Here is an 18,370-nt window from a genome sequence, read left to right as displayed (position 1 = left end):
AATTAACAATGATAGTGAAAATGAAAAAGAAAGTTTTGCAAGATACTATAAATGGTCTGGCCATTTTGCCAGAAAAACAGCCAATTGAATCCAGAGAAGTGTGAGGTAATGCATTTGGGGTGATGGTGCAAGAAGGAAAAAGAAAACAGTAAATTGGGCAATACTGAAAGGAGCGAAAGAACAGAGGAACCTTGGGGCATTATGTCTACAGAACCTTAAAGTTAGAATTGGTTGATCGGATCGTTAACGAAATAACTTTAGATAAGTTTTCCTTTATTAATCAAGACATTAAGAGAGGGGGGGGGGTGCACCACAAATGTATACAACATTAATTACACCACAGATTGAGAACCTGTGCAGTTTGTCATCAGATTTACATAGGAAAGATATACTGGACAGGAAATTTGCAAGAAAATTGCTCGGACTAGAAATGTTTCATTCTAAAGACTGGGATAGAGAGAAGTTGTTTTCTTTGGAAGTGATGAGGAGTTGATATGGCACAAAAGGAAATGCCCAGGCATTGTAAAATGATTTAGTCATTTGTAGGATTAGGGGAAAGATGGAGAGAACATATGTAAATCTCAAAAGGAGTGTGTAGGAAGGGACTGTCCATGTTGCAGGCAGGAATTGCAGATGCTGATTGAAACTGAAGATAGGCACAAAATACTGGAGTAACTCAGCGGGACAGGCAGCATCTCTGAAGAGATGGAATGGGTGACGTTTCGGGTCGAGACGTCTGAAGAATAGTCTCCACCCGAAACGTCACCAATTCTTTCTCTCCAGAGGTGCTGCCTGTCCTGCTGGGTTACTCCAGCATTTTGTGTTCATCTATCTTTCAAAAGGAGTCTGAAGCTCACTGTCTAAAAAGGCAATTATGATAGAAATCCAATCTCATTTACAAAATAGATACAAAGTGCTGGAGTAACTCGGTGGGTTAGGCAGCATCTCTGGAGAACATGGATAGGTGATATTTCACAGAGTGCTGGAGTAACTCAGCGGGTCAGGCAGCATCTCTGGAGGACTTGGATAGGTGACGTTGCACAGAGTGCTGGAGTAACTCAGCGGGTCAGGCAGCATCTCTGGACAACATGGGTGTTTCAAGTCGAGACCCTTCTTCAGAGAAGAACAAATTGCCAAAGCTTCTCAATCCAGACCCGCAACCTCCACCACTCAACAAATGTTGCAAACACATGGGAATCTCGAAATCTCCAAGTGGCACACCAGGTAGTACAACCAGGTATTATAAATCGAAATCCTGAAACTTCCTACTACTTTATCACACTTGGAGTGTCATATTGAGGAAGGATGTGCTAGCGCTGGAGAGGGTCCAGAGAAGGTTTACGAGAATGATCCCAGGAATGAGTGGGTTTAACATGTCGTGAATGTTTGACGGCACTGGGCCACTATTCGCTGGAGTATGGAAGGATGAGGGGGAATCTCATTGAAACTTACTGAACAGCGAAAGGCCTGGATGTGGAGAGGATGTTTCCACTAGTGGGAGAGTCTAGGACCAGAGGTCATAGCCTCAGAATTAAAAGAGGTTCCTTTAGAAAGGAAATGAGGAATTTCTTTAGTCAGAGGGTGGTGAATCTATGGAATTCATTGCCACACAAGGCTGTGGAGGCCAAGTCAATTGATATTTTTAGGGCAGAGATAGATAGATTCTTGATTAGTAAGAGTGTCAGGGGTTATGGGGAGAAGCCAGGAGAATGGGGTTCAGAGGGAAAGATAGATCAGGCATGATTGAATGGTGGAGACTTGATGGGCCGAATGGCCTAATCCTGCTGCTATCACTTATGAAGATCTTATGAAGATCACAAAGACAGGAAAAATTCAAGACAGTGATTCATCTCCACCTTTGTAATAGCATTCACTGATGGACAATAAATAGTTACTGTGCTAGATTTCTAAATCCCATGAATCATTAAAATGGATATGTATCATTGGTGAAGCATGACAAATATATTGATGACAGGAAGTATCTGGTGTATTTTTTCAAAATATTTTTATCCAACATAAGTAATAATATTTATACATATGCTCCTTTCACATTAATACATGAATAAGAGAAAGGAAGTAGTTCACATGTGATAACAAATGCACATACATCCTGTGGCGGCAGCGTGGTGCAGCTGGTAGAGCTGCTGCCTTACAGTGCCAGAGATCCAGGTTCCACCCTGACCTCGGGTTCTGTTTGTATGGAGTTTGCACATTCTCCTTGTGACCACATGGATTTCATCCAGGTTATCCAGTTTCCTCCCAAAGATGTGTGGGTTTGTAGGTTAATTGGCCTCTGTAAATTGCCCCTGGTGTGAAGGAAGTAGATAAGAAAGTAGGATAACATCGAACTAGTGCGAACAGGTGATCGATGATTGGTGTGGGCTCGGTGTGCCGAAGGGCCTGTTTCCACACTGTATCTCTAAGGGGAAAAAACTATCAGATCCTGCAGAGTATTTTCTTTAAAATACTTGAAACTTCTAGCCTGACTTCCACTTAACGTGCCTGCAGGAAAGTAGTCACATGTTAGGTGTTGAATTTGACTTTCTGCGCAGTACACTGTGAAGTTGTACCTAAGACTATTATAGATCACAGATGTAAGCAAGGATTTCTTGTTGAAGAGTAGTCTCACCGACCTGTCTTAACAAGTACAACAGCATGACATCTCTTCAGGAGGGAGGGAGGATGGGATTCTATTCATCTTAATCTAAGGACAATCTTCAGACTGAGAAGAACACAGATTGGAGCTGTCTTATCATCACTAACTATTATTAACAGTAAATAGACCAAACTAACCTGGGAAGCAAGGGAACCAAGATTGGACCTCGAACCAAGATTAATTTTATAAATATTCTCAGATTTTTCATGTTATTGCTGGGATCAAATAAAATGTGTTTCATAATAACAAGGATAAATGCGTAATAATGCTGGACTACTATTAATACATTCAAATCTTAGAGTTCACTGAATACATGACTTTACAAAAGTCCATAAAACTACAAAGTCAATTTTATTGGAGCTCTAAAAAACTTGACAAGTGTCAGTAATACCATACAGGATTCAAATAGATTTTCACAACCAGCTCTTTGGTAATTAAGGAAATGCTTTTTTTCCCCTATATTTTATTGAACAAGTATTATCTAATATATATTCCATCAGTGATTTTTGTTTTTGAACCTCTATGTACCCCTTAAGCAAACTGATGTGACTGATTTTCCAAAATGTAAAGATAAATGGACGTTTCAAAGTCCTGCTTCTTTCCCTCTGCCTCGAACATTCTGCATCCTTGAACTGTGGGAGCTCAGTGGGGAGTTCTGCCCTTAATGTTAATATGAATTCTGCCTTCAAACTTTTCAACTCTCAGCTTATCACTGAACTTGCAGAGCTGAAGGGAAAAAGATTTAACAGGAATCTGAGGGGTAACTTTTTCACACAAAGAGTGGTGAGTGTATGGAACAAGCTGCCAGAGGAGGTAGTTGAAGCTAACAGTTAGACAGGTACATGGATAGGACAGGTTTGGAGGGATATGGACCAAACACAGGCAGGTGAGACTAGGGTAGCTGGGATATGTTGGCTGGTGTGGGCAAGTTGGGCCGAAGGGCCTGCTTCCACACTGTATCACTCTATGTCTCTAGGACTCTAAATTAAAATACAAAATTCAGCAACACACATTGCAAAAATAAATCAATGTCTGTAGACATGACTGTTCCAGTAGAACATAAGCAAACAACATTTGTTTTTATATTGAATCATGTTTAATGCTAAAATGCAGTTTCTCACCCTTCCTTGGCTATTTTAAAAGACTTATTTGCTTTAAATGTCTAACCAATAGCAAAATCTATACTGGAATAGACTTGATTTTACCATTTCCTATTAAATAATAGATACATCATGTTATAACATGAAATAACATTCTTCATAAAACAATCACTGGCAAGTAAGTCTTAGAGTTTTAAATTATTTCCCATAGTGTTCCCACAAATAACAGAGGTATAATGATTCATTTCAGAAAAGTGAGATACTGTTACTTTCACTTCAAACTTATCCTTGTGGAAACTACGTTCAATGTTATCTGTTCAATGTCCCAGTCATGGGGTCAATGGAACAACAACAATGAATGTGTTCTTTAATGCACAGTACATTTTAGACAAAAGACTCAAAATAATTCAAATTTTCTTCTGAAAGACTTTATAAAGAAGGGATATTCTTAAAGAATTCAGTGAGTTCAGGTTGTCCAAATAAAAGGATAGTTCGTATATAATTTTGTTTAACGTAAAGGATGAACATTACATTTGTGTGATGTGTTATATAACCATGGTTGAAATACTAAGGAGTACAGGAGAAGAAATAACTGTAGGAAGCACCAATCGTCATTTTAACATGTAGATTGCAAAAAGGTGGGGAAATTGGCTTGTTTACCTCAAAGGTGGAAAATCTAGGGACTACTTCAGGCCACCAAGATATATATATGGTGCTCTTGCCAATATCTTTGGAGATGGCGACAAAATCTGTCTAAGGTTTGATAATTTAATTGTAGACATCTCAGCCCTCTTTCTAGAAGTAAGATGGCTTTAAACTTAGCTTGCAGAGGTGGATATAGGATATGGGATTCTCAATGTAAAGTTCAATTCTTGCCATAAAGAAATTACAGGATCACATAAATGAAGGTATGATAATCCAAGCATTAACAAAAAATATCTCGGTGCTCTGTGCAATGAAACACACTAAGTGAATATGAACTTCAAAAAATACTTGTATTTTTAACTACTTCAATACTGAGTTTGGTTTTATGATAGCTACTATTTCCATGGCTCCTTCCCGCAGGGAAATATACAAACACTTTTAGTGGATGCCCTATATATTGTAGTTAAACTCAAGAGCACAATGGGTGGGGGACTGCAGCAGGACAACAAGGTTCCTTTACCATGGTGCATTTGATATTCACCACACATTGGGTTCCTGATTCCATGTGCCACCTTGAATAACTTTGGATGGAAAAACAAAGGAGCAAGTCAAATGCACTTGCAATCCTGAAAATGCATAGTTAGACCTTTATGATAAACTTTTAGTTACCGGGCAACTTTTCATAGAACTGCAGAAAAAACAGACATTAAAGAAAAATAATTTTTGCTAACATTTCTGTTCACTCAGAAAGACAAACTCTCTGTGACTATTAACATCACGGGGAGAACCGTGCCAGGAAGGAAAGAGAGGAGAAAAAGAAAACAATGTAGATCATGATTCTTGAAACCAAAAATAATATCAAAATTAGCACAAAACTCCCTCCCTGCAATTATTCTATGTTGATATCTATATGTCGTATAAAATTGCCAAATACCTCCAAAAAACTTAAATACAAACACAAAACTAAAGAAGCAAAAAGCTGGAGACCATAAACACTTCTGACCAACTATGATTCCAACCATTGGGTCTCATCCTTAGAATCTGTTGAGAGAAATGTCACAATATTAAAACTGAATTAGAATAAAAACAGAAGCAATTTCAGATTGCGTTATTCACTAATAATCTCAATGTTTTCACTATCTCTGTTGAGAGCCAAGATCTAAACAGCACCACCCAAAGGTTTTAGGACAACAATTATTCAAGAGAGAGCTGGATAAAGCTCTTAAGGATAACGGAGTCAGGGGGTATGGGGAGAAGGCAGGAACGGGGTACTGATTGAGAATGATCAGCCATGATCACATTGAATGGCGGTGCTGGCTCGAAGGGCCGAATGGCCTCCTCCTGCACCTATTGTCTATTGTCTAAATCTGGTCCTGAAAATTAGTAATTTCAATCACTTCATTTTGTACAATTATCAAGTAAAAATAATCCACACAGGAAGATGAACCTGGTAATCTGCCTGAGAATCTAAATCCTAGTTTCATAGTCATCTTTTAGTTTTACTAGATGAAGAACTGATACTCCACCTACCAGCTTTTTATATACACTGCAAATCAAAAAGAAAGGGAAGAATGCCTGATCCCAACTCAGCCAACATCGTGTAGCTTCAAAAGCACAGAAACAGCTCGCAAATAACCCTGGAGTAAAGGTTGTTGAGATCGGCTTTGATCCACACTTAAAAAATGATTTCCCCAGAAAATGTTATGAGGAAGATGATGGGCTCAATTTTGAATGCGGCATTTACGCACTAACACAAATGCATTTACAATGCAGCATTTACAGCAGTAAGGCTGTGGACAACAAGATATGGAATTTCTAGAGGCTCACAGGAAAATGGATTGGATAATGAATTGTGAAGTAAAAAAATAAAGAGAATAAGAAAATGTCATTAAACGTTCTTCTAGGAGAACTGATATTGGCACAAACATAATGAGACATTTAGTTATCTCTGCCCTAAAGTTTCAAATGTTACTCAAGATGCAAAAAAATAGCAGTCCCATTTACAGCTTGTTCGGCCTTGAGATTCAGAGCACAAGAGGCTTCTCGTGCAATTTAACCAACTAACACATACCTTGTGATTCTGCAATTTCTGGCTGACACATAGCTCCCAGTATAAAGGATATCACATCTAACCACATTGTTTGTTACATCTGACTCTGGTACCAAGAATCCTGGATTCACTGAAACCTACAGTGGGAATAATATGGATTATTTAGGAATTACTAGCATTAAATTCTAAAGCACAATGTTTAGAACATTCAGTGCCAAAGATCAGTTGGCGACTAACCAAGCATAACACTAATTGGAAAAATTGCAAGAGCCTGAGGTTTACAGCGTGGAAAAGGGCCCTTCAGCCTACCTTGCCCACACCGACCAACTTGCCCCATCTACACTAGTCCCACCTGCCTGCATTTGGTCTGTCTGTCTGTCTGTAAAACTCTTGGTTTGTTTGTGTGTCCAGCTTCAAGTTTCTGGGCACTGACATTTCGGAGGACCTAACATGGTCCAATAACACTGCTGCGCTGGTCAAGAAGGCACAACAAAGACTGTTCTACTTAAGAACACTGAAAAAGTCTGGTCTACCCCAACAGCTGCTGACGACCTTCTACCGCTGCACCATAGAGAGCATCCTAACGCATGGCATCCCTGTGTGGTACCTCAGCTGCACGGAGGCAGAAAGGAAAGCTCTACAGCAGGTAGTCCATAGAGCTCAGAGGGCCATCGGAACACAGCTACCAGACTTGGAGGGCATCTACAACACACGATGCCTCAGAAAAGCCACCAGCATCCACAAAGACTCTTCACACCCCTGCAACAGTCTGTTCGAACTCCTTCCATCGGGCAGACGATACAAGGCCTTCTACGCCCGCGCCGCCAGACTCAGGAACAGCTTCATCCCCAGGGCCATAGCTGCTATGAACCGGTCCTGCTGAGCCGGATGGCCACAACGCATAGATCAACTTGCACTTTACCCTGTCTAAAAGCTGTTACAATTGTTTCGTTTCGTTGGGTTGCTGTTAATTACTTAAATTATTGCATCGTATGGGAGGCGCATTCCCAATCTCGTTGTACCCCTGGGTACAATGACAATAAAGATATATTGTATTGTATTGTATTGTATATGTTTATGTGTGTACCATGCCCTCTACACAGCCAAAACGGTCCAAGACAACGCGACAATTTTAGGCCCACCCTATTCACCATTCCCCCGTGGTCTGAATAAACCTATTTTTGTTACTTTTTAAAAACAATTTACCAAATAAACGTTAATAAATGCGCTTCCCCCCCCCCGGGAGGACCAGCGCCCATCCTGGCATGCCCCGCACCTGACCTTCCTCCCGTGGTGGAGCGCTGCAGCAGAGGATCCACAAGATGGTTGTTCCCGCCTATCGCAGCCAAGCTGCAGGAGACGCTTCGGCTACACGCCCGGCCTGCAGGAGAGGCCCACAGGAGAAACAGGGCTGAGGTCAGTGCCTTTTCCCTGTCCCCCCCAACCTGCCCACGGCCACGGGGGCAATCCCCGCCCGACAACGGGTCCAGGGTTGGGCCGAGGGGGGAGGATGTGGAGGGGGAAGGGGAGGAGGGGAAGGGAGGAAAGTGAGGGGGAGAATGGGAGGAGGGGTGATGGGGAAGGGGGCAGGGGGCATGGGGGAGGGAAAGGGGGGAGGGGGAGAGATGGGGGAAGGGGTGAAGGGGAGGGGAGAGTGGGTGGAGAGGGGAGGGAGAGGAGATGGAGGGGAGGGAGGGGTGAAGGGGATGGGAAGGGGTGTAGGGGGGAGGGGAGGCGAGGGGAGGGGAGGGGAGGGGAGGAGTGGATGCTGACCAATGCAGGAGAGGTTTGGACCCAACGTGTCCACTTGGTCTAGTATCTCTCTAAACCTATCCTATCCATGTGCCTGTCCAAATGTTTTTTAAAAGTTGCGATAGTTCCAGCCTCAACTACCTCCTCCGGCAGTTTGCTCCATACACTTACCACCCTTTGTCTGAAAACGTTAGCCCTCAGGTTCCTATTAAATCTTTCTCCCCTCACTTTAAGCCTATGTCCTCTGGTTCTCAAATGAACTAACTTGCTATGTTGCTAGAAAGATGCTATACATGAAACAAGTACATGTACAAAAATGTAAATGATAGGTAAAGCTTCCACCCTTAACCAATGCTTGGTGATGTGTTGGAAAGTCAGCATTACAAGGGTGAACATTATCAGCAACGCTTATACTCAAAGTGAACTCAGTCTGACCACCTGGGCAAGTTGGTAATCAGTCATTCATGTTATACTCTGTCAAATCCATGGAGAGAACAATTGAATGAATTTCAAGATGGCACAGTGGCGCAGCGGTAGAGTTGCTGCCTTACAGCGCTTGCAGTGCCAGAGACCCGGGTTCAATCCCGACTACGGGTGCTGTCTCTACGGTGTTTGTACGTTCTCCCCGTGACCGCATGGGTTTTCTCCGAGATCTTTGGATTCCTCCCACACTCCAAAGACTTACAGGTTTGTAGGTTAATTGGCTTGGATTTGTACACTTGGTATAAGTGTAAATTGTGTAAAATGTAAATTGTCCCTAGTATGTGTAGGATAGTGTTAATATGCGGGGATCACTGGTCAGCATGGACTCGGTGGGCTGAAGGGCCTGTTTCCATGCTGTATGTCGAAACGAAACTAAAAGACAGGTCTTACAATTAAAATCAACTCTCAGCGTGTGGCATCACACATAAAATATCTTATACAAACTGTGGCCAGCATTCTCAGAACCCAAGCCTCAGCAAAAGGCAGCCATTACAGAACTGCACTACCTAAAGTCAAATAGCTTTGCACCCAAGCAAGTCCATGCCTATGAAAGTAGAGGTGCAACCTAGAGCAACAAAATGACAATGTTTCAAATGCAGAATAAGAAGAAATCCTTTAGAATATTGGTGATTGAACCGTTCAACTGTCATATGTTTACAGACTGACAAACAGATGGTGTGTTTTGGACACTAATTCACTCTCCCCAGATGTAAGGAATGGCAGAATAAATTTATGAATTAGTTTGAGAAGAAGCAATTATATTTCACACCCTATTGAACACGAAGCAGGTGGAAATATCAGTTGAGTACATGGTGTAGGTGCTCAGGGAACTTGTGGCAGTGAGCTATGGACACCACTAGATGAACACCACATGCTCACTGTTGGTTGCAAGGGCAGCAGCAGCAAAACGTCAAGGAGTGAAGCAGTGTGAGCAACTCCCCCACTTAATGACTGTACGGAAACGAGGCGAACAACAGCATGCCATCATGAAGAAATTGACCACAGTTTTCACAGAGCATGCTGCAGTCTGTCACAGATCATCTTGGCAAAGAGCATTAGGGCAGGAATTTCCATACACAGAGGCTTTCATGGGAATTTCAGGCACATGTTATAAAGATATATGAAACAGAAGAAGGAGTTGGCCATTCAGCCTCTTGCATCTGCTCTGCCATTTGATAAGATCAAGACTGATCTTCATAAGTTCATATGTTGTAGGAGCAGAATTAGGCCATTCGGCCCATCAAGTGTACTTCACCATTCAATCATGCCTGATCTATCTTTCCCTCTCAACTCTATTCTACGTTCTCCACATAACCCCTGACACCTGTTCGAATCATGAATCTATCAATCTCCACCTCCATTGACTTGGCCTCTATAGCCTTCCGTGGCAATGAATTCCACAGATTCACCACCCTCTGACTAAAGAAATTCCTCCTCATCTCCTTTCTAAAGGCACGTCCTTTAGTTCTGAGGCTATGGCTCTTTTATCTAGATGGATCTTCTAACTTTTTGCCATTTTCCTGTACAACCCCATACCCCTTGATTCTCTAAACATCCAACAATCTGTTAATCTTTGTCTTGAAATTATATCCTGCATGTTCAATGGAGTAGTGGTGACAAATATAGGACAGCATAAAGATGACAGCAGTTTCTGCAAATCCACAAAATTGAAATCTTAAAGGTTTGCTTTTGTATATAAATCAGGTGTGGGATCGTCAACTTTCTTGGCCAAGAATAGAGACCAGCTTATTCTATGCTGAGCTTCAAAGTACAACTCGGTGAAGTCCTGGCATTCCTTTGTTGATTTTAGCTAAGTCAGCAAATGGTTAGGAGGGGGGTGGGCAGAAATGGAGAAATATTTATACAAAGATAAATATGAGCCAGGGCTCTGACTTCTGATCACCATCCAGTGATTGCAGCTGCAATTACACATGGATGTGATGTGAGGACAGAATGAGTCTCGAACGGGTTTCCAGCAGGGCTAATAACCTGCCAACAGTCACTAGCCAGGCTCAGCTTTGATGAGCCAACACTTGGGAGTCCAACCAACATCTGAGCTAGAATCCAACCCCTCAGGAGAGGAAAGGAAACTGAAACAATTTAAAAACAAGGAGCTGGCAAGCTTCCACCCTCTTGTTAAATTCTTTTTGAACAGTCAGAAATGTGAAGGGATGATGTGAAATTCCTCACACCACAAGTCCAGGAGACAACAGCAGCTTGTGAATGCCAATCAAAAGTCTACAGTGACCTTTAGCAGAAACAGAACGTGCACCTTGAAATCACATTCCCCCAATTCCCACAGATCTCCAAACTCGCAACATTGAGACTGGAGCTAATGACAAGAGTGTAATTCATTTGCTTTTGTCCCTCCAGTCACCTGAATATGAAGTCAGTTAGAGCAGTTTATCTATAAAAGTAATTTCCCTAAAATCTAGACCGGCATCATTGTTACATTGCTAGTTTGTTCGTAGAAATTTAACTCTGCTTGTGCTGACTAATGTCAGCTGTACCAGTTAATAAACTGAAACAGAACCATACTATATTAATATATTCTAAAACATAGTTAGGTTATATGTTATAAACAATTTCCTTTAACTATTAAAAACATATAATTCTACAATTTTTAAGATTAAAAAGACAGTAACAATAAGAACAAGTTGTATTACTAACAACACTTGATCTTTTCTTTCATCTCTCTCTTCATTTTGTCTACTGCACTGATTAATGTTACGTTTGTCTCTACTGCAATAATTTTTCTAACCCGAAATTTATGACTTAATAGATTTTATTTGTGTTTGCATTTTGCGTCTTTTTTAGAAACACGAACACCAACTTTAAGTCCCTAGTATCAGAATATATTTTAACCGCAGTCTGACCAAAAAATGATGAAGAAATGAATTGCCTGTTAAATTGCCTAGCTTAAACAATTGTTTTAAATTACTTTATTTTTGAAAAACCTAGATCGTAAAAATAACATTTAAAAATAGTAAATTATTATTGGATGAAGTTGATTGTGGATTTTGAAAAGTAAGAATTACAGGAAGGACAAAAGCTAGATTCAGGAACAGCGTCGGATTCCAGAATCGGGAACAGCTTCTTCCCAACTACCAGATTTAGGAACGGCTCTTTCCCACTGTTATCAAACTACTGAACGCTCCCATAAACCAGGGTGTAGTCCCCATTCTCACAAACTACCTCATTGCAGACCTTGCTGAAAAATCTGCACTTTCTCTGCAACTGTGAAGCTATAATGATACAACATTATATTCTGCACTCTGGAATGTTTCCCTTTGCACTAACTGTAATACTTGTGTATGACTTTATTGTACTCATGTTAGCATGGTTTGACTGGATAGCAAGCAAACAAACTTTTTTAATTACATCTTGGTACACACATAACAATAATACACCAAGACCAAAGATAGTAAAGTAGGAATCCGAGCTGTTTAGAAATCCTGGGACTGAACTTGTTATCGGTGGCCCAACAGATCTAAACATGAGCACAATCAAAGCATGTGTTAGGACAAGAAACCGGACCTTTAAATGAGCATGGGAGAAATGTTCAGAGTCCCCCAGGCTGCAATAGAACAGATAAAACAAAGAGCGAAACAAAGAGTCTTAAAGAGAGTAAAGAAAGACAACGAGGTGCTGTTGTTTCCTGGAGAGCAAGACCTGTATATTTGGAGAATTGGGAGCTGGAGTGAGAATACAATATGTTACAGACAAGCGTTTTAGTGATACTGTCACAGTGGTAGAGCTGATTACATGGTGAAACATAGAACAATATAGCACAGGAACGGGCTCTCTGAGGCGCTGTTCAGGCTGCATTTGGAATATTGTGAGCAATTTTGTGAGCATATCTAAGGAAGGATGCGCTGGCTCTGGAGAGAATCCAGAGGAGGTTTACAAGTATGATCCCAGGAATGAGTAGGTTAACATATGATGAGCGTTTGACGGAACTGGGCCTATATTCGGTGGAGTTTAGAAAAATGAGGGGGGACATAATTGAAATGTACAGAATAATGAAAAGCTTGGATAGAGAGGGTGTGGAGAAGATGTTTCCACTAGCGGGCCACTAGACTGGCCTCAGAATTAAAGGACATTCTTTTAGGAAGGAGACAAGGAGAATTTTATTTTGTCAGAGGATGGTGAATCTGTGGAATTCTTTGCCACAGAAGGCTGTGAAGGCAAAGTCAGTGGATATATTTAAGGCAAAGACAGATAGAATCTTGATTAGTATTGGTGTCAGAGGTTATGGGGAGAAAGCAGAAGAATGGGGTCAGGAGGGAGAGATAGAGCACACATGAATGAATGGTGGTGCAGACTTGATGGGCCGAATGGCCTAATTCTACTATCACTTAGAATCTTATGAACATGATGCCTAGCTGAACTGATCTCATCTGCCTGCAAATAATCTATACCCCTTTACTCCCTGCATTTCCATGTGCCTATCCCAAAGCCTGTTAAACACCACTATCATATCTTCCTTCACCACCACCCCTGGCAGTGCGTTCCAGGCCCCCACCATTCTCGGTTACAAACTCGCTTCATACATCTGCATGAAACTTTCCCCATCTCACCTTATAGCTATGCCCTCTAGTGTTGGACATTTCCACCCTGGGGGAAAAGGTTCCAACTGTTTACACAACCTATGCCTCTCATAATTTTACATACTTCTATCGAGTCACCCCTCAACCTCTGACGTGCCAGTACCTTTAGTATGTAGTTTCCAGGAACAACGTCTGTAATGTCAATCCACTGACAGTCGATGTCCGCGTTGTATGTATCGTAACAACCTGGTCCTAATCCCTGTTAGGAAATTAAAACACAAATAATTGGGCTAGTGTTCATGTTACTTTCCTTTTAAAAAATAATGGCCGAAAGCCTCTGGTCTCAATTAGGTGTGTAGTGATCAGTGGTAGGAGATGTGAGGAGCAAGGTGGTAACAAAGGAAGAAGGGAACAATTCACCCTGGATTCCCGACGTTCCTAATTACTCTGCAACAGTGCTCCTGCTTTGAGGTCGCATCTACATGTCAGCATATTTTGGATAAGAGTTGAATCAAATTTGCCTAGGATTGCATCCACGGTTCAAGTTCATCCATGAAAGACGTTCAAATTGATGAAATGCCAGCCCCCTTTCAACAGCACCCCAGATCAAATAACGACCTCAAGCAATGTAACTTGAAGTTATTGGGTGAGTGGGAAGGAATTCAAAGTACACCAAATAGGAACTCAACAATTATCTACAGAATTACTGTTGAGTGAAAAGAGGCAGGTTGGAAAGGCATTGTTTGAAATCTGGGACCAATACGTGCAATATCTGGGAAGTTAGTGAAGACTGTAACACAGTACCAACATAATCTGCAATATTGTCTCCCAGCAAATAAAAATACCAGCAACTCAAAACAGCCTTGAATCTAGAGCATGTGGTGGGCCGAGCCACTTTGGTCTCGAACCATCGATCATCGAGCTCGAGCACTCGCGTGGACCAGGCGTGATCTGGGCCGACCAATCAACGCCCTGCTGGTGGTCTGCTGGCAGTGTGCAGCGGACAGCGGAGCTAGTCTTCACCTCACAGTCAACACGTTAACACACACCTCTTGTACTAATTGTTGAGCTGTATCATTTAAATATTAAACTGAATGTTTATACAACACATGAACCTCTACAAGCAGGTAATTACCCAAAGAGACATAGGCTTACTCTCAATGAAGCTGCAGGTATGACTATACTTGCACGGGACAGTTGTGACATAAACTACAGGGATTCTACCTCATGAGCACAGTGACACAGGAGGAGGTGCACCTTAGTGTGTGCAGAAGCGTTCAGAAATTCAACCCCATTCCCCATCTCGTTATCCTACGACCTGTATTTCCCTTTTCAATAATATATCCAATTTCTTCTTGAATATTATTGTACAATCTGCTTCCATCAACAGTACATGCAGTGCACCTGGATTACTGCAATACCTCCTCACCTGCCCACTGGTTCTTTTGCCATTACTTTATTCTTTAAGAAGACCTGAATGCCACTGTGGATAGGTGTCAGTTTTCCTGGTTACCCAAACCCAATTAGTATTTTTTTTAATATCTAGTTGATATGGTAACATGGAGACATTGTTCTGAGTAAGAGGATGTGAACAGTCCTTATCGCCCCCTCTATTGACTACTTCCCATCCAAGTGGTCCATAAAGACCAAGGTAAGGAAAGTGAGAGAATGAGGGAAATGGACTATTTCATCAAAAGAGTGCTATCTTGTAATAATTTGTTACTACCTCATGTGGTAGATGACACTCAACACACCAGACAAACATGATTGTTTATTACCATTAGATATCAATAAGTATCCAACTATTGAAGATAGACACAAAACGCTGGAGCAGCTCTGTGGGACAGGCAACATCTCTGGAGAGAAGGAATGGGTAACGTTTTGGGTCAAGACCCTTCTTAAGCCTAGTCAGGGGAGAGGGTAACAAGAGATATAGTCTGAAGAAGGGTCTCGCCCCGAAACGTCACCCATTCCTTCTGTCCAGAGTAGTCTGAAGAAGGGTCTCGACCAGAAACATCATCCCTTCCTTCTCTCCAGAGATGTTGCCTGTCCCGCTGAGTTGCTCCAGCATTTTGTGTTTATCTTCGGTTTAAACCAGCATCTGCAGTTCTTTCCTGCACAGTATCCAATAATTGATGTATTCCAAGTCCATGCCGTCACCAAGTTGTCTGCATCGTTTTACCTGAGTATGTGCTGTGCAAGCGTATCTCCTTCGGACACCAGGGTCACACGTAGTGTCCTCCAGGCAGAAGCTAGCCTTGTGTCCTTCTGCCACCTTCCTCAGTGTGGTTGTCTCCAACAGATCATAATGGCTAAACTGATCCATGCTGTGATAATGCCTGAGGTGAAAGAAATTCAACAGCAAGAATTGGCATTATATGGCACCTTTATTATCAGAAGCCATCATAAGCTGTTTACAGGGGGGTCAGTAAACAAAATTCTGTAATGTTACAAAATATATTTGAGCAGAGTTTGTTCAAAGATGTAGATCTTAAGTGAGCGAATCAGAGTGATAGGATTATTCTCAGAGCCAGCATGAACTCAATGGCTGATCAACCTTATATGTCATAGTCAGAGTCATACAGCATGGAAACAAAATGTAAAAATAAGGAAGGAGTGGTAGAGAGGTCTAGGGAAACAATTCCAGAATATGGCCTTGGAAGCTGTAAGCACGGTAGACTATGAGTAGTAGACCTGGAGTTTGTTGGAATAACCATCTGGAGTCAACAAATGCATGAGTGAGGGTATCAACAGAAGGCGAGCTGAGGCAGAGTTGGATGGTATTACAGAGGTAGAACCAGGCAGTATTTGTCATGGTCTGGTTCAGCTTGGGTTCAAACATGACACCAAAGTTGTAAACAATTGGTTTCAGCTTCAGACATCTGCCAGTAAAAGGGACAGATTTGTCAGTGAGAACAAATACAATGACTTTGTCTTCCAAACATTTAGATGGAAGAAATTCTATAATATACGGTACTGAATGTTAGGCAAGGAGTCTGATAATTTAACACCAGCGGAGGTGGTGCAAGCGATGGTGAGGTGGAGTTGGGTGTTGTCAGCACGTGTGGAAACCCTTTGCATATCTTTCATTCATTATTCTTTATCTTTCCACATCATCGCCTATATCTCTTGTTTCCCTTATCCCTAACCAGTCTGAAGAAGAGTCTCGACCCGAAACGTCACCATTCCTTCTCTCCAGAGATGCTGCCTGTCCCGCTAAGTTACTCCAGCTTTTTGTAACTATCTTCAAAACCAACAATGTGTTGTCCAATGTCACAAAGATGCATTGTGCAGATGAGAAGTAGGATGGGGTCGATAAGTAGGTGGTGCTGATGTTAAAGTTGCAGCTGCAGGAGGCATGGCAGCCTATCTTAAAGAGGAGCAACGAGCATGATAGAAAACAGAACCAGAATAGTGAAGGCTACAGATACATAATTAATAAAACAAAATTAAGTTAAAATATTTAAATGAAAACTGGCAAAGTAATTAATGAAGACAGGTCAGAGGATCTACAGATAAGAGACAGCAAGAGGCTTTTTCAATTGTACTCACTAATCTAATAATTATTGATGCCTCAGTCTTGCAAAATGTGTGATTTTAGTACAAAAAAGTACAAAAGTACAAAACGGAAATCTACCCAGAGCTTTGCATGTTCCCTTCATCTATGGGCACTAGAACTTGTCATCTCTCCAGCACTTCCTTGGCTTTGCTGCTAAAATGAACACTGCTGCTTTTTATCAGTTCAGTGTTTAAATGTTCATAACTTATTGAAAGGTCATTTCTCTTCATAAGTGTATAATGATGAGAATGCCAAAGTTCTTGGTTTAATGTACAATGGGCAGGACCTCACTGAAATGGCGGTATATTTGATCTCGAAGAATACATTTTGATTGTCCCTGGATGAACTGCTTAGTTGTAATCTCCTGCAATCACACACTGTTCCATTATGGATCCAGGAAAAATAATAAAGAGAGTGATCCAAGGTAACATAAAGCACCTTGGGTAACATGTGGCTCGACAAATACTGACTTCCAATTGATCTTCAACCCAGAAAGCCCTGCTCTCCCTGTCTCTAGAACTGTAATGTGTATGTAAGAAATGGAACAGGTTTAGTGATTTCCAAAGTTTAAGAGGAAAATAGAAAAGTTGAAGCAAGCCACATTTTAATTAACACAAAGGTTAACACAAAATGCAGGAGTAACTCAGCTGGAGGTATAGGCAGTATCTCTGGAGAGAAGGAATGGGTGACGTTTCGGGTCGAGACTCTGCTTCAGACTTGTTCAGTTCCTTGTTCAAGTTACACATGATCACTACCCTACAAAGCAGAGAGATCACATTCAGCATACTTACTGGTGACAACTGTGCCATTCCCAGGTATGTTGTGGCCTGTTGGGGAGGAAGTCCGCAGTTCCTTGGTTCTTGACTCTTTGTGGGAACCTGAGGAGTACCCGAACGCTGAGGTCACTTACTCTGGGGCCATAGGCAGACCTGAGGCAAAGAATCAGACATGCTTTAAGCACAGAATTATTTCCAAAACGGAACTGTTATTTGAGTAGGATTAACTTTGAGCCAAGTATTTGAAAACCATCTCATTTCATTTAGCTGAAATGTCAGAAGTTGTACTGAAACTGTAGCCAGATACAGAAACATCCAGATGTAGACATATTGAATAAGACAAGGAAAGATTTTTATTGTTAAGTTCTTAATCTTGTCTAATGAATGTGAATTCAAAACATGAAGAACTCAATATCTTCATGCATGAGACACTGAATAAATGAAAGACAGGACATTTTGATTTTGGATTGAGAATCCCAGTGTCCAGTTCAGAAATTATTGAACATACATGGGCTAATGTTCTGATCAATTATCTGGTGAATCTAGTCATTTAATTGGATGCCATTGGAATCAATTGATAGAAATTGATAATGACCCCTTCTGAATACAACTGAATTGTCTGATATGACAGTCCCTTCTCCTCCCCTCTCTCATCAAGCAAAAGGTTTAGAAGTGTGAAAACACACACCTCCAGATTCAGGGACAGTTTCTTCCCAGCTGTTATCAGGCACCTAAATCATCCTATCACAACCAGAGTACTAACGTGTCTTACTGAAATGGGTATACAGAGAAAAACATT

General features: G+C 41.4%; 1 protein-coding gene across 1 annotated transcript in view; it reads right to left on the bottom strand.

Annotated features, from left to right (window-relative positions):
• Positions 1–2,013: 2,013 nt before the first annotated feature.
• Positions 2,014–18,370, bottom strand: part of LOC144607154 (protein-lysine 6-oxidase-like) — a 32,595-nt gene continuing 16,238 nt past the window's right edge. Inside the window, exons 3-7 of the mRNA XM_078423794.1 lie at positions 17,587–17,724; positions 15,419–15,575; positions 13,400–13,495; positions 6,473–6,588; positions 2,014–5,442 (exon numbers count right to left, since the gene is read on the bottom strand). Of these exons, the coding sequence (XP_078279920.1) occupies positions 5,436–5,442; positions 6,473–6,588; positions 13,400–13,495; positions 15,419–15,575; positions 17,587–17,724 (514 nt within the window). The 3' untranslated portion in view covers positions 2,014–5,435. The remainder of the gene's footprint in view (positions 5,443–6,472; positions 6,589–13,399; positions 13,496–15,418; positions 15,576–17,586; positions 17,725–18,370) is intronic.

The sequence above is a fragment of the Rhinoraja longicauda genome, chromosome 28 (genome assembly GCF_053455715.1).
Source record: "Rhinoraja longicauda isolate Sanriku21f chromosome 28, sRhiLon1.1, whole genome shotgun sequence".
In the NCBI taxonomy this organism is placed as follows: Eukaryota; Metazoa; Chordata; class Chondrichthyes; order Rajiformes; family Arhynchobatidae; genus Rhinoraja; species Rhinoraja longicauda.
The sequence above is the reverse complement of the archived record's forward strand: the minus strand, read 5'-3'. Positions and strand labels throughout refer to the sequence as shown.